General features: G+C 35.1%; 1 protein-coding gene across 2 annotated transcripts in view; it reads left to right on the top strand.

Annotated features, from left to right (window-relative positions):
- Positions 1-14,743, top strand: part of LOC145768917 (uncharacterized) — a 74,141-nt gene extending 59,398 nt beyond the window's left edge. For both annotated transcript variants that reach the window (XM_082580522.1, XM_082580526.1), the window contains 18 exons: positions 493-669; positions 1,058-1,256; positions 1,808-2,071; positions 2,659-2,895; positions 3,314-3,433; positions 4,010-4,218; positions 4,569-4,656; positions 6,265-6,429; positions 6,759-6,902; positions 7,296-7,574; positions 8,531-8,710; positions 9,089-9,285; positions 9,686-9,842; positions 10,365-10,584; positions 10,875-11,027; positions 11,682-11,823; positions 13,009-13,102; positions 13,289-14,743. In XM_082580522.1, coding sequence (XP_082436648.1) covers positions 493-669; positions 1,058-1,256; positions 1,808-2,071; positions 2,659-2,895; positions 3,314-3,433; positions 4,010-4,218; positions 4,569-4,656; positions 6,265-6,429; positions 6,759-6,902; positions 7,296-7,574; positions 8,531-8,710; positions 9,089-9,285; positions 9,686-9,842; positions 10,365-10,584; positions 10,875-11,027; positions 11,682-11,823; positions 13,009-13,102; positions 13,289-13,383 — 3,120 coding nt within the window. In that variant the 3' untranslated portion in view covers positions 13,384-14,743. The remainder of the gene's footprint in view (positions 1-492; positions 670-1,057; positions 1,257-1,807; positions 2,072-2,658; positions 2,896-3,313; positions 3,434-4,009; positions 4,219-4,568; positions 4,657-6,264; positions 6,430-6,758; positions 6,903-7,295; positions 7,575-8,530; positions 8,711-9,088; positions 9,286-9,685; positions 9,843-10,364; positions 10,585-10,874; positions 11,028-11,681; positions 11,824-13,008; positions 13,103-13,288) is intronic.
- Positions 14,744-15,022: the final 279 nt, after the last annotated feature.

The following is a 15,022-nucleotide window of genomic DNA, read 5'->3' as shown; positions in this document are numbered from 1 at the left end:
ACACATAACTTGTCAAAAAAAGTTAAGCAAGAACAACATTAAAAGTTTGAAAGGAAAACTTTCAATTCAAACATCTGTAAATGAACTTTCGCCAATAATTTAAAATTTAATATGTAAACTGACCATAAGATTCGAAAAAGGATTTCCTAATTTAGATAAGGGAATTTATTTATGTAGCCTACAGTATCTTTCAAAATGTTAGTTTTGACATCAGTTTAAAAAAGTAGTCGGACTACTCGGCATGCGACTACTCAGCAAATGCTTTAGCTTTCAGCTACTATCCAAGTCAGCAAATGAGATTTTCATCTATCATCAGACTTTCTTAGTCAATAGTCATTGCTTTCTGAACTGAGTTTGCTGACTCATTACATGCCAAGTATCGTATTGGTCAGTTTTTCTTGCTCAACTGCAATGTGCTGAGTTCACAACTTCTAAGTTGTAGGAGACTGATTTAAAAGACAAAAATGGTCTCAAAACCAAATATGTATTTAGATGTATGACAAAACCAAGCAATCATTGGACTCGGATGGTATTACCTTATTCAATGAAGTTGCAAAGAGAATCGAGAATAAATTTAACACTGATGATTTTACCCCACTCTTCATCTTGAAAGCAACTTGGCATAATGTGGTTATGTACCCTGGCGACAACGTACAACATCAACAGTTTGTAAGTTTTTGATCGGTCTATTGTTATTTTTAACAGCTTATCAATCTCAAAACTTTGATGTTAAAGATCAGGAAGCTTAGAGTTTGCCTGGTTATAGCAATTTATATGGCTTAGAAAAAGGCACGTAAAGCAGCAAAATAATACTGTTTTACTTATCGCCCAAGATGAGGGCATGGTATGGAAGGTGCATACTGATTCATTTCCATTCCGGTCGCGAGTGACTCGTCTAAACGTTTACAATAAAAGGTTGATTTGTCCGATTTGTGCCACACAGCTCACACACATGACTTGCTTGATCAATTGGTGCTGAAATAGATACTTCCAGTATAGGGTAACTATAAAATTAAAGGTATTTTGTTTTCTAGTTTTACAATTATCTGTTTTTCAGCCAAGCACTTTTCAAGCCATTCTCACTTCGGACGGATGTGATACATATCTGTTGTATCTCTACAAAGAAGGAGATATGAGATGGGAAACTGGCTTACGGTCTAGTGATGAAGTTCTGATTGGCTTCACCAATGGAGCAGATTGGTCGTACAAAGAGTCACAAGGAAACTACAGACCCGACCAAAGAGTTCAAAAAACAAGTGAGTTTTTGAGGTTAGATGATGGTCTTAGTTTAGAAGGGTGTAAGAGGCAAGGTGTAAGTTTAAAAGGGTGTAAGGTGTAAAGTTTTGAAGGGTGTAAGGACTAACTGAACGAGGATCAATAGCCATTTTTTCACTTGTAATAAAGTTGTATAAATCAAAAATTACTTTTTTTACATGCAAAAATACGTACAAATATATATTTCATATTTAGTAGTCGTTGTAAAGGCAAAAATTATGAATCCACTTTATTTTGACGAAAGTAAAAGGTAACTTTAAAAGCTTTGCCTTTGCATCTTGACGGTTTGATGCTACAAATTTATAGCAACATGCTGTGGACCTTGTCAATTTTACCTTTACTATTCCTTTTTCGAGTAATGCGTTAGGTCTGAGGGTTATATGCTAAACCTAATCACTTTAAACAATAAACTTTAAACTTTCAAAAATAGATTCAGTAACTTGAGATAGCATCTTATGTCAATGTTTTAAAAACAATGCCGTTGAGCAAACAACGCCGTTTTACAAATACGATTTAATTTTGCTTCATATAGACGGACTGAACAAGGGGGAATACATTTACAAGCTTACTGAGTCAAAGACAGAGGCACAGATCTCACGTTGTGGATGTTTGAAGTGGTATTTGGACGACGTGCAAACCGAATGGACTCCTAACAGGACTCCATGCCCATGTTCCAACTTTCAGGCTGCCGAAGACCCCAGATTTGTGCAATCGGTAGATCACAGGTTGAAAGTGAACGCAAACAGAAACGGAACCTACCGTACGGCTGATATCAGCGAATGGAGGCATGATACAGGTATGTGAAAAAATGGCGTGATTCTTTTCATGCCTAAAATATAAATTTCACTTTTTTGCCAGTCGTAGATATCATTGTTGTGCCACAAAACATTGATTGATTGAAATCAGATTTTTAGAAACATTTGCTTCTAACCATGTTCGATACATACTATGATAGACACTAATCGACATTTTTGCACGTAATAGAATTGCAATCATAGCCTGTGTTTTGTCTACCGGGGCTCCTCTTTAAATATTGTTTCATGCTGTTTTGATGCGCATAATGCAAAAACTTAAGCTTCAGAACACGAAGCACTTCTTGCTGTTTTCTGATTTCTGTTGTATTTGTATTTGCTTCCGCGGCATTCCACTGTACTGTGTGTGTTCCTTGCATTGTATATATTGCACAGTATTACATGGTGTTGCACAAAACACAAAAAAAAAGATTGTATGTATTTTATTACACAGTTCATAACATCAGCCAAGTTTAGTGGCTTGCATCTTTATTTTGAATATCATGTTTCCCGGTGATTGCGGCTTTCTTAATGTCTTCCAATAGCAGTGCAAACTATTTTTCTCACTATCAATACGTAATTTTGCTTGTAGTTCCCACAGGCCAGTGCTACCAACCCCGAGATGGCACCGGACCTCGCTGTTGTTACTTCCAACGACGATCCTTTTGGAGGAATTGGTGGTGGGGTTGGTGGTGGTTCAGAGGGGGTCTTGTATGGGGCCCGCGCGGGAGCCGATACGAAAGATATCAGATCCCGATCCTGGATGACGATGGTCTGGTGGATACCAGAAATGAAGATGTTTTCAACGAGCAGTACAACAATGCACTCAGTAAGTGAATATGCTGCAGTGGAATAGAAAAAATTTAATCGTGATTTGAAAGCTTTGTCTGAGTATTTATTTTGAGCATATAATATTTATCACTAATTATTATTTGTAAATTTACATAGTTAATTAATTTTAACACTGAAGTTTGCGACAAAATGTTCTGCTTAAACAAAGGTTGACACAAGAAAATACTTTAAAGTTTAAATATGATGGACATTTTAGTGTCGTAAATCATTAATTCAGTTCATGCTAACCAATGGTGAGGGTTAGGTAGTTTTCTTGAGTAGATCCTTTAAAAGTAACTGAATAAAACTAACTTTCCTATTCGCAAATGTATCGCAAAGCCTGAGTTAGCCCATGAAATTTGTGGGTACAAATTTTAATTTTGCACCAACTATAAACCTGTTTTTATTTTTTGCAGACGGCGACTTAATCCCACGCCGACAATGTTGTATCGAAAGTGCCTCGTGGCGTTCTTGTCGATTGTACCGTCAGCGGCGGCCAACCGCGACATGTAGGGGATATAGATGGAGAGGGAGAGGTGGAAATATTTATTTAATTTGTTGCAATATTATTTTCGTTTTCTGTTGTTTATGCATTGTTAGTTGCAAGTAACTTCTAAACTTTTACTGTTAAGTAGGATTTTTTTTACATGTAAATGTTTGAACAATTGTGCAATATTTATGTATTTTTTATACCGTTTCACCATTGCATTATTGCATGTATTAATCTCCTTATTTTGTGTATGTTAAAACATTTAAATTTTTTCATTTTTTTTTGTCACTGATTAATCCTCTTAACTAGAATAGCTATAGCAATAGCTTCACATGGTACTTTTATCCACCTTATAAGAACGCTAAACCCAGAGAAGCAGTGAGAAATGTGCAATGAGACAAAAAGGTGTCTATCTGAGTACTCAGCTGGCGTGAGCCAAAATAATACAAAATAACTAGTCAAACATTGATGATGCTATGAGTATTTTCCTTTAAAGTTTTACATACTTAAGTTATTTGTACTTAAGTTATACTCTAAGTTATATGCGCATCATACATTTTTTGGAATGACAGGTAGGCTACATATGGCTGTATTTATATAACTATCTACCATTCTTTTCCAGTGGTAAATTGGGGAGATCCCCATTTCACCACCATCGATGGAGCTTCATATACTTTCAACGGATTGGGAGAGTTCCACTTGGTCAAAGCTGACGGAATATTTTCTCTCCAATCTAGAACTGCCCGAGTCGAGAAATCAGATGGTTCACTGACAGATGCAACCGCATTTGTAGCTTTTGTGGCTCAAGATCATCGTATGACTTCTGGAAAAGTGAGCAAGTTATAAGAATTTACAAGCGATACATGTTGAAATGGTTAAAAGCAGTTACAGTAAAATGCAACGGAAGTTTGCAGTTTGGAAGCAATTAAATCTTTTCACACTCTATCAATATGCTTCAATTAAAAAGTTTCAGTGTTCACTTCTAAGTGCTAATTTAATTTAATAATTTTAGGTTTGGAATAAAAACCTTATCAGGCAATCAGGCAGTATAGTTTAATTTTTTTGTTCAATTTACTGTAAAACTTCTTTACAAGTTTTTTTATCAGCAATGTTAGATGTTAGATAACGAATGTTCATCTCCATGCAGACAAATCACGTAAGTTTATTGGGTTTTAATTTAGGTTCAGTTTGAAGTTGACTACTCGGATTCAAGTGGAACTGGGGTGCTTGTAAAGGTAGATGGTGTTCTGCAAACTGAATTGAGCGAATGTGAGTGATAAGATTGTCCAGTAATAAGTTATTTACAAACTACATACTGTTTTAATTTATATTTGTACTCTATCGCGTTCATATTTAACTGCAGAAGAATTGAAATAATGAAAACTAATTAATAACTGTAATGAAAATGGAAATATAAAATAGACAAAATCATGACATCTGTAGACAAATAAAAGTGGTCTTTTCCAGCAAACGACCATGAAGTACGCTGGCATTTTAATCTGAATCAAAATGCAAATTGGAAACCATCTCAGTGGAAAATTATTAGGCTAACAAGGCTATAGTCTTAAGCCCTGAAAAAAATCGGCCCTCAATAGTTGTAAGGCTGATAGTGATACAGATCCAGTACCAATACACTAACAGTACAGTTTTGCTTAAAAACGAATGACTGAGTTGAGTCAATACATATGAATAGCCCATTTCCAAAACCACGTAGGCGCCACTTTTACTGAAATTGAGTTTAGAGCAGGGCTTTTCAACCTGGGGGTCGGGAGCCGTTTTTCGGAGGTTCGCGAGGCGCTTGAAATTCCAATGTATTGTTTTCAATTTTTTTTTGCCCGAAAAGATAAAAACTGTGTTTTTTTCGCAATCGCCCATTCCTCTACTTGAGGTTATTATATCGTTTAAGCTTTCAGACGTTGCAAAGGCTTTAACTACAGGAAAGCATTCGATATTTTTCAATAAGTTCTTGTACGTTGTTTTATGCAGACTAAAGTTAACCAGTAGCAACGCTATGGTAAAAAAGCAAAATTATGTAGAATCCTATGCAAAATATAGATTTCTCAGTGTCGTTATCAATGGCATTGAAAAAAATTAGTGTGGGATATTTTGTTTAAAAGTTCTTTCAGCAACAGGTGTTAACGCATTGACAAACTGAATAGTTAAAAATATGCAGCACCAACCATTTCAATGAAATTGATTTAAATAAATCCATAAAAGGTGCAATAAATTCAACGGGTGAAAGTGCGAAAACGTAGATTATTCTCATTATTTTTTCTTGTATGAAACGTTGAAATTACGTTAAAACAGCAAAACTAAACATAATTGGACGTCGGCATGAATCAAATTTGGTTAAATTTCGCATAAAATATGCTTTTGTTGAATACTTTTATGGGAGGCGCAAGACTACATTGATTGCTTTGAGGGGGTTGCGGTGGAAAAAAGGTTGAAAACCCATGGTTAAAGTGTCATTAGGTAACGTATTACCATAGGTACCTACTATCCATTTCTTTCTTTCCAAAATCTTTTCCATCTGCTTCAAATTTGACAATAAAAATTGTGTTTGCTTCCAAAACCAATTATGCGCCATCATTAGCCATTTTTCTGTTATGTTTATGTTATTTTGCAGTCAATAATTTCAATTTTTTATGTAGGCCTATGTATTTTTATTACTTTTTGTAGCTTGCTTTGCAAAAATAGGTCCTTCTCTAATAAACAGCCTTAAGCCTACAGTACCCGTAATCCGGGCCTGACTGTCATCATCTGGAAGGTGCATATAGAAGCCTATATGGTGACATTACTTCTGTAAGAATGTATGCTCATGTCTACCTATTCACAAGCATGGCATTTCATCATGTTTTCATGTTTTAAATTATTTAGCTGAAATCTTGGTGGAATCTGTGACTTTGTCAGTAACCAATGGAAGTTATAAGGCCGTCTTCCCAAGTCTTCATTCTGTATCGATTTCTGCATCTGACTTCCTTTTGACTGTGCAGTTCAATGGAAATCCAGATTACCTTCAAAATGTTACAAAGGGACTGTTGGGTAGGTTTGCTCGAATTCGTTGGTTTGTTTGATGTGTTTTGATTGATTTGTTTATTTGTTTTATGTGTTTTCAATTGCTTCTGTACAGTACCGTCTACTGATTTACTGAAGAAATTAACGTTTTACAAATAATTTAGTTAATTTCTTTTGGCATTGTTATACTAATGAGTCTTAAGTTATAAAAGTATAATATATAATCATTAGTGTAAAAAAAATTCTTTGTTTGGTGCTAAGAGTCTCAAATTCATTGATGGAAAACTTGGAAATAATTTTATACAAAAAACGTCTTAAAGGTAGAATAATCTTCTCTAAAATCAATTATTTCAAAGGTTATTGGAGCGGAAACAAAGAAGATGATTTTGAGTTTCGTGACGAAACTGTGTTGAATTACGAAAATTTGAAAGTCACTGAAAACCTTGACATTTTGAACGGCACTCTCTCCGAACGAGAACTTTACACGTTTGGAGTTTCTTGTAAGTGCAACATACTAGTTGAACCACAAGAAGGTAAAGTGTCTTGAAAGATCGTGATTAGTTCATGCAATAAAAGTTAAAATATAACTAAATGCAAGATTTGCATCCTTTTTACTTGTTTAATTTTTTTCTTATTGTCATAGTGAGTTTTCGAACAGTACGACCATTTCATAGTTTATATCTTCAAAACTGAAAGATTTATAAACTTACTGCAAATGGGAAACTCGGCTATGTGTACTGTATTGATTAAGTTATCCGTAACAAACAAAGGTAAACTGACAAAAAGTAAATACCTTATATTTTTCCTCTAATGTTAATGAATTTTCGGGTTTTTGGTGCATTGTTTTTTATTGCAACATAACTATGCATTTTACTATTTACACATAAACTCAGGGCAAGTATCAGAATCGGAGAGCCTTTTCACATACGATGGTGGATCAGACACATATGCAAACCACAATCCAACTAATCCACCGGAGCCTCCGTTCCTGGAAGAGCTTGTAGCAAGTCAGCGCAATACTGACAACTTCAACACCATCCTTAACAACTGCACCACAGATGGATCCATCTCCACCACCTGCTTGTATGACACGCTGACTACCAATAATACTCAAATTGGGCAAACGACTCTTAATGTTGGAGCTGCGTTTGAGTTGACCAGGGCTATCGGAGGTAGGCTGCAAGTACCTAAAGCAACTTTGTAGCGTTTTATTTCAGATTAAAATTCGTAATTAATTGGACGATTAAAGTTATGAAAACCTGCTTTCTAAAAAATAAAAACTACTTTTTAAAGATATGATTTTGATATTTTGGTACTGTCTTCAAGTTTAGTATACAGCATTGCAAATGACACGAGTAAGAAAAAGCTTCAAGATTTGAATAGGTATGATTGGTTATTACAAAAGTGTGTAATGTCATGTACCTACTCTTTTAAATCTACGTAGGCTACCGAGCACTAACCAGCTGAACAGAATTACTGCAATAGCTTACAGTTTGTGACACCAACCGTGGGTTCTAGGATAAACGCTAAATATGAAAATAATAAAGGTTGTCAAATAAAAAAGAGGAATATTAAACATGAACTTTTGTCTCTACTGTAATTGAGTGTGGGAATAAACATCTTGATAAAGTTTCATCAAAACAGTGACTGTTGGCCGGGTTTTAGATTGAAACGAAAATTTTTTGATTAAACTGAATGGATTTTCTGGTTTAGTTACTTTTTATAAGATGATAGCGGTGGGATTGTGTCGACAATAAGATGCTCGCTTTCGATCAAGCGGTCCTAGTTCGATTCCCTCCTTAGCTTAGTTGTTTTCAAAGACCACTCATTTCTACCCACGGTATAAAACGTGATTGGACATAGTTGCTAAAAGCAGGCCAAGATAAATAAACTAACCACCTTATTCTCGTCCGTGTCAAACTACACGTATATTAAAAAACCTACCTTCTCGTTTCACTTGACTGACAAATGGGTAGTATGGACGGTCTTTAAATCAAATCAAATTGCATAGGCTACCAAGTTAAACTTTGAAACTGATAATTTCACCATCATCTACTAACTTTGTTCGAGCAGATATTTTGTTTAGAAAATATTCTGATCTAAACTCTATAATTACGTTCTATTTCAGCAAACACGCCTCCAAACGCCACCATCGATGAATCTTCATCTTCGTTTGTGGATGGCTTTTTCCAAGTCAGCCTTGATACATCATCTACTTTGACCGTTTTGGCACAAGATGTTGACGGTGATGCTGTTTCGTTTGCACTAGCAGATTCCAACACTGTCCCAAACGTTACCATTGATTCAGGTATTTCTATTTGCACTTGATGTTTGCAATTAGATTAAAAAGCAACAAATTGCCCTGTCACTGCATGGTTTCAGTAACATAAAAAAAAACCAAAACTTCATAACGTTCAGAGGTTATTACTTTTGCCCTAAAGTTTTTAATTAACTTTGCCTAATTTATCACTAGTTACTGTGCCGTAATACAGCCTCAAATTTGACATTTTTCTGTTTGTGAAGTGTAGTAGTTTCTCCCAACGATTTCTCGTGTTTATGTTACAAAGTACTTTTTACCTTTTAGCATTGGGTCACAGAAAATTGTGACAACGTTTTCAAATCGAACCATATTCGATTTTATACTCTCGCTTGATTAAATCAATGTCAATACTTACTTCCGCTGTAGCTAGTGGCGTACTAACCTGGCTGCCGATGAATCAACATCTCAATCTTGATCCCGACTCCACTTCTCTTGTTATCATTGCATCCGATGAAAACCAAGGAGAGAGCTTACTCACAATTCCAATCAAACTTTGTGGCTGTCCATCTGCAAATGGAGCTTGCAAATTCGACTCCACTATGTCCGGATCTGATGACTACCAAGTAGGTCCAACAGTCTTGGTCTTCGCTTACCTCATGATTTAGGGTCTAACATAGTGGTGTAAATCAGAGTCAGTTTAAAATAAGGTTGTAATAAGGAAAGCTTGTTTGTGTTTGTTTTAGCTTTTTTGGTCATAGTTCTGTTGTTTAACTCCTCCACGTTAGTAATGCTTTTTGCAGCATTTGCAAACAAGCTACTTGCAAATACCTAGATTGTGACTCATTATCCAATATGCGTGGAGTCCAATACACTGCTCGATTTGGTAGAGGAGTGATAGTGTTGTTGAATATTTAATCTGCGGTCTTCTTTCCAGCAAGATGCCATACGCCATTGGTGCATGATTGAGCGGAATACCGCGACCTTTTAAGCTTGATCTTAAATAGACCAATTATTATTTCCTAGATAGTAAATTGCGAATGCACTGAGGCTTGGAGTGGAGATACTTGCACTGACGATAGAAATGCTTGTGCATCTGCCTGCTACTTTGGCGTGTCATGCACTGACCGAGTTGCTCCTGAAGTCGGGGAGGATTGTGGGTCTTGTCCTGCTGGCACCACAGGTAAAACTAAGACTAGGTGATAAAAACTATATGAGAATACGATCAATGATTTGATTGAAAACAGAAAAGCCAGAACTCTATGTGTTCTGTATAAAAACGTTTCAATAAAAAAGTTTAATCAAACGAGTATTTTCTATAAATGGTTTTGTATTCTAAGGTTATATAGGTTCTTCTGCTCGCTTAACCTCACTTCGTGTGGTCGCCCCATTTGTGCATTTTAGTTTTATAAGTTTATTGCTTCCATAACTTCATTTATGCAGTTCCTCTTAATTAGTTCTAAACGTACTGCAACCTGTTCAGTGTCCACCCAATACTCTCGTTTCTATAAAAGTCTGCTTTTCTGCTCACACCATAATTTCCCAGTTTCATGGCTTTTTTATTATCTTGTTTTGTTTCACAAATTGTAACTTACTGCAACTTGCTATTCATGACCGACTTGTAATATTACAAAATAGATCTTACAAGATAACGCTCTAATCCATAATTGTACATTATCATCAAACTTTCTTTTCGTTATATCAGGAGATGGAAGGAATTGCACGACGATCAATTTGTGCCAGTCCAACCCGTGCCAACAAGAGTGCACGTCATTCTTCAACGGATTCAATTGTTCTTGTATGGCGGGTTACATTGTCAGTGACAATGATAATACATTGTGTGACGACATTGACGAATGCCAAATCAACAATCCATGTGATAAGATTGCCAATTCTACTTGTGTAAATACAAATGGAAGCTACCGGTATGCAATAAGGAGCAGAACGCATGATATTCAATAGCAAAAGTTGAAGTAACAATATGTGAGAATATCGGTAGATTTGCAATAATTTTAAGTGGCGAAATACCTGTTTTGTGAACTTTATCAAATCTAACGCAGTTTTTCTTTCTTTCATTCAATTTATGAACATACATTGCTATACAGAAACTTTGTTAGAACTTTTTTCTCTTGCAGACTTTTTGTGGCAAAAAAAGATTGAAATTTTTTTAAATTACAATTCTATAACTTCGAAAACTTAACGTTCATTTATACAGTTGTGAGTGCGGTAATGGGTTGGATTTGAACATCAATACGTGTGAAGATAGAAACGAATGCACACTGGGCTTGCACAATTGTTCCCAAAAAACAAGCACGTGCCAAAACGAAATGGGGACCTTTACTTGCCTGTGCCGGACTGGTTATAGACAGTAAGTTCAAAATTTATTGAATTTTGTTCAGTGAATATAATGTACTACATGTGCTTATTAATGTCATTTATTTATTAATATTATTATCAATAATATAGTTTCGGAAGAGAGTTTGCTTTCTTGTACCAAAGACAGCCAAGACACAACAATACAACAGGGTTGAGCATTATAAAAATATATTTTACATATTTACAAATAGTTTTAACAGTCGAACGTTCATGGTTTACTTAAAAACCCACATCTGGAATCTGAAATTACTTAGAAAAATGCAATAAATTTCAACTTCTTGAAGGTAACTAGCTAACTGACTATAAGCATCAAGAAATACCCAACGATTTAAAGCAATATTGTGTAAACCAGATAGACAGACGGAAAAAAATTACATTAGGAGAAGGCAACTACTTAAATATAAAAGAAATTCTTTTGTAATTGTAATTAGAAAGTGTCCTAAGCAATAAGCATGTGTCTGAAGTGATTATGAAGATGCTTGCCCTTCTCCTTGAAGGATGGTTAGTGCAATATTTTCTATAATAGTATCACTGTATAATATCAAATGCGCTACCCAAAAGCACATGCGTGGTATTATTATTATTGACTATATTGACGTCCAAATTAATCTCAGCAAACGTTTTTTATCAGTTTTTCACATTTCAGAAACAACGTAAACTCGACTTGTGAGAACATCGACGAATGCGCTGAATCAACTTTAAACGAATGCGCTATGAATGCAACATGCACGGACAGGGATGGGGACTACAGTTGCACCTGTCAGGAGGGATACGTCGGTGATGGAAAGGTGAGAATGTTATAACTTGTTGTTACACGGATATAAAACCATATATCTGAACAACATGAATCGGTTAGAATTGCAAAAAAGTGAAACAGTTTGATATAACAGGTTAAAACGAAAAAAAGGATTGGTTTAATGAACTATTTTATAAAAACATTTGTTACATGCTATGACGTAACCTATTTGATATGCACAGGTAACTATTTTTATCTGGTAACTATTTTTACCTGGTAACTATTTTTTTAAAGTGGATATATATATTCTGCAGTAAGGTTAACTGATGGACTGTAAATGTCATACTAGCACACAACTGTAATTTTAGTGCCGTTATTGTGATAATTTTGATGTAATAGCTCAAGCTAAATATACAAAAGTTAATTTTTGTTCATTTTAATTTAAAAATAATGAAACTCAAATTCTTATTTGAGATCACGACCTTAAAAATATCACTGCTTATTACAAACTTCTGAACCCTGAGACCCTGAGATTAAACTTAAATCAAAAGATTTAAATCTTTTTGTTTCAGTTTTCACTCGCTCTTTTGACTCTTTCTTAAAATAAACTTTTGTGTTCGCACCTACTTTGTAAATTGATGTGTGAGGGAGCAACGTGTGGAACTAATTTCCATTAAAACAAACCAGTTCCTTTCAAATGGAAAGTTAGCAATCGCACATTTAAAACAGTTCTCTATTGTTGTTAAGAGTTTTCAACATTGAATGTTGCTGCCCACCAAACATCTAATTGGATAATTTTGTCAGAGCTTTGTTATTGTGTGCCATTTTGCCTAAAAATATGTTCATTTGACATGTTCTGGCCCCTTCACAAATTTAATAGTACTGATTGACAAAACGTTAGAAATAAAGTTGGTTAATCAAAACCTGAAGATCCCAAACTGTAGATGCTACATTTTAGACTCTTGAGTCATTCGATTTACCAGGCGTTCCAACCATTCCGTTCTAAAGTTGGGTGGCCTCTTCAGCATATGTAATCCTGGAGTAAAGTGACAAAAAAAAGCAGAAAATATTGCAAGAAACTTAAGTTGTTGTTACCACCAAAATAATAAATGGTAGTTTTATCAAATATTTCTGAAAACTTCCTTAGTTCCTTGGTTTTATATTATCAAAATAATAATGTATTTCAATCTGTTCCTCTCTTATTTTTATTGCATGATCACGGGTTCTTTACGTGCAGGTATGTGAACGAGCTGGCCCAGGGAGCACATGCAATGGAGTGGAATGTCCTGAAGGCGAAACATGCGACGAAACAACATTCGCTTGCAAACCAGGTAAGCAAGTGGTCCATGTCAAACATAAATATATAAGAATTGTATTTAAACAAGAGCATGTTAATTCCACCTTCAGAAATGAAGCAGGGAATAAATTGCAATATTAATTACAAAATTACATGCAATGCACATAATGTACAATGCACATGATTACACTGCACATAATTACATGCAATGTATTTGCAGGGAGTGGAAGTGGATCGGTCATGTTTGAAAAAACTGGAATCCAAATTATTCTCCAGCTTTTTTCTATGTGCTGGATTGTGTTTACGATCGCATAAAGAAGAAATGGAAGTAAAAAAACCAACTGTTTCATAACAATAAGTTGTATATACGACAAATCTATTGAACAAACACTCAAAGTGACCGACTGCACAATTGCAACTACTGCACTGGAATTCAATTATAGTATTAACTCTTTTAAATGCAAAATGTGTAGATCAACATAATTCTTAAAGACAAGTTTTACTTATAGGTTTTGTAGTGTTTTGGTTTATTTTGTAGTTGTTGTTTAATTTTGCTCTTTTTAATCTTTATATTATCTTATTAGAGCTGTAAGCTTGTGTGCACTTAGATGTAGTTTTCACGTAGTCTCCAACTATCATGCTGGGGGTGCGAAGAGTTAATCAAGGGTCGATGATCATAAGCTCTAAACATATGAAAAGTTTTCATCGGAAGTTGTTCCATCAAACATCGTTTTGATGAAGTCAACTTTGATATCATAGTTTTTTAATGCAGCTTAAGACTGTGAGCAATTTAAATTACACATCACGTGTTTGTTGTTGGGCCGTTACAGCATTGGCTGATCTACAGATGTCCAAATGATTAGGATGAAAACGGCAATAAAATTAGTACAAGGTGTTAAAAAGTCTTGGATGAAGGTGTTGTCAATGGTTTAGTTTATCAGATTCTTACATTTGTAAACTGTTTCAACCTAACCCTCTATTGGTTGCCGGTTTTATATTTTTAAACTACGTTTTCGTAGCTGAGTGATGTCTATGTGAATGAGATGGATCAACTAGATATCTTGACTTGAAAGTTTACGTTTTTAATTTAAGTGTTCTCAAAATCTTAGTAGCCTAGCTGTTTGAAAATGCTTTCTGTTTTTTCGGTCTTTGTTATGAAGTTTAGAGAAAGAAAAAAATGCTGCGAACAATTGAATTGTAGTTTTTCAATATTCAATGATAGCCAATGGATGTGACTTGATTGTGCTTTGGTCACTGCACAACGGCGTTTATTTAAAAATAAAGTAATACGATATAATCTCTTACCGTATACAATTTGATAAAGATATAGTTTCATCGATAGCATATCTCTGACCATTGTAGCAATGATTAATTAAACATTTGTAAGCTTAACTTAGCAGACTTATCGTTCAACAAAAATATCTCCTTGAAATTGTTTTGGATTTTGTTACTTATTCGTACTTCATTGTGACCATTTTATGCATAAAAGTAGTGGTGCAATGGCTGAGAATGTGATAGCGAATGCTATTTGGTATTTGTTAAGACGTTTATACCAATATTTTAATGGTTTTGTGCATTTAACTTAAACTTACCACTATGCAAAGAAAAAGGAAAGTAACTTCAAAGCGTTGGTTGAATATTGTACATAGGAATTTAATAAAAAATGCATGTGTGGTTTGAATGTGGTGATGGTAGTCATTAGAAGTTGAACCTCAATTTGAATAAATCAAGATAGCTTAATGACCAATGCCCATAACAGACCAATGCCCGTAAGCTATAGCCCACGTGTCAGTGCGCGAGTGGCCGAGTGGTTAGCGCGTTGGGCTCGTAGTCGAGAGCCTGCATGTTCGATTCCAGCCACCCGCACTTGCTTTTGTTTCTCTGGGCAAGGTTTAAGTCATAAGTAGAGTAGACAACTGGAAACAGACATTGCAGTCGGCTGCAGCGTGGGTCA

Source organism: Aplidium turbinatum, chromosome 1, assembly GCF_918807975.1.
Source record: "Aplidium turbinatum chromosome 1, kaAplTurb1.1, whole genome shotgun sequence".
NCBI classification, from domain to species: Eukaryota; Metazoa; Chordata; class Ascidiacea; order Aplousobranchia; family Polyclinidae; genus Aplidium; species Aplidium turbinatum.
The sequence above is the reverse complement of the archived record's forward strand: the minus strand, read 5'-3'. Positions and strand labels throughout refer to the sequence as shown.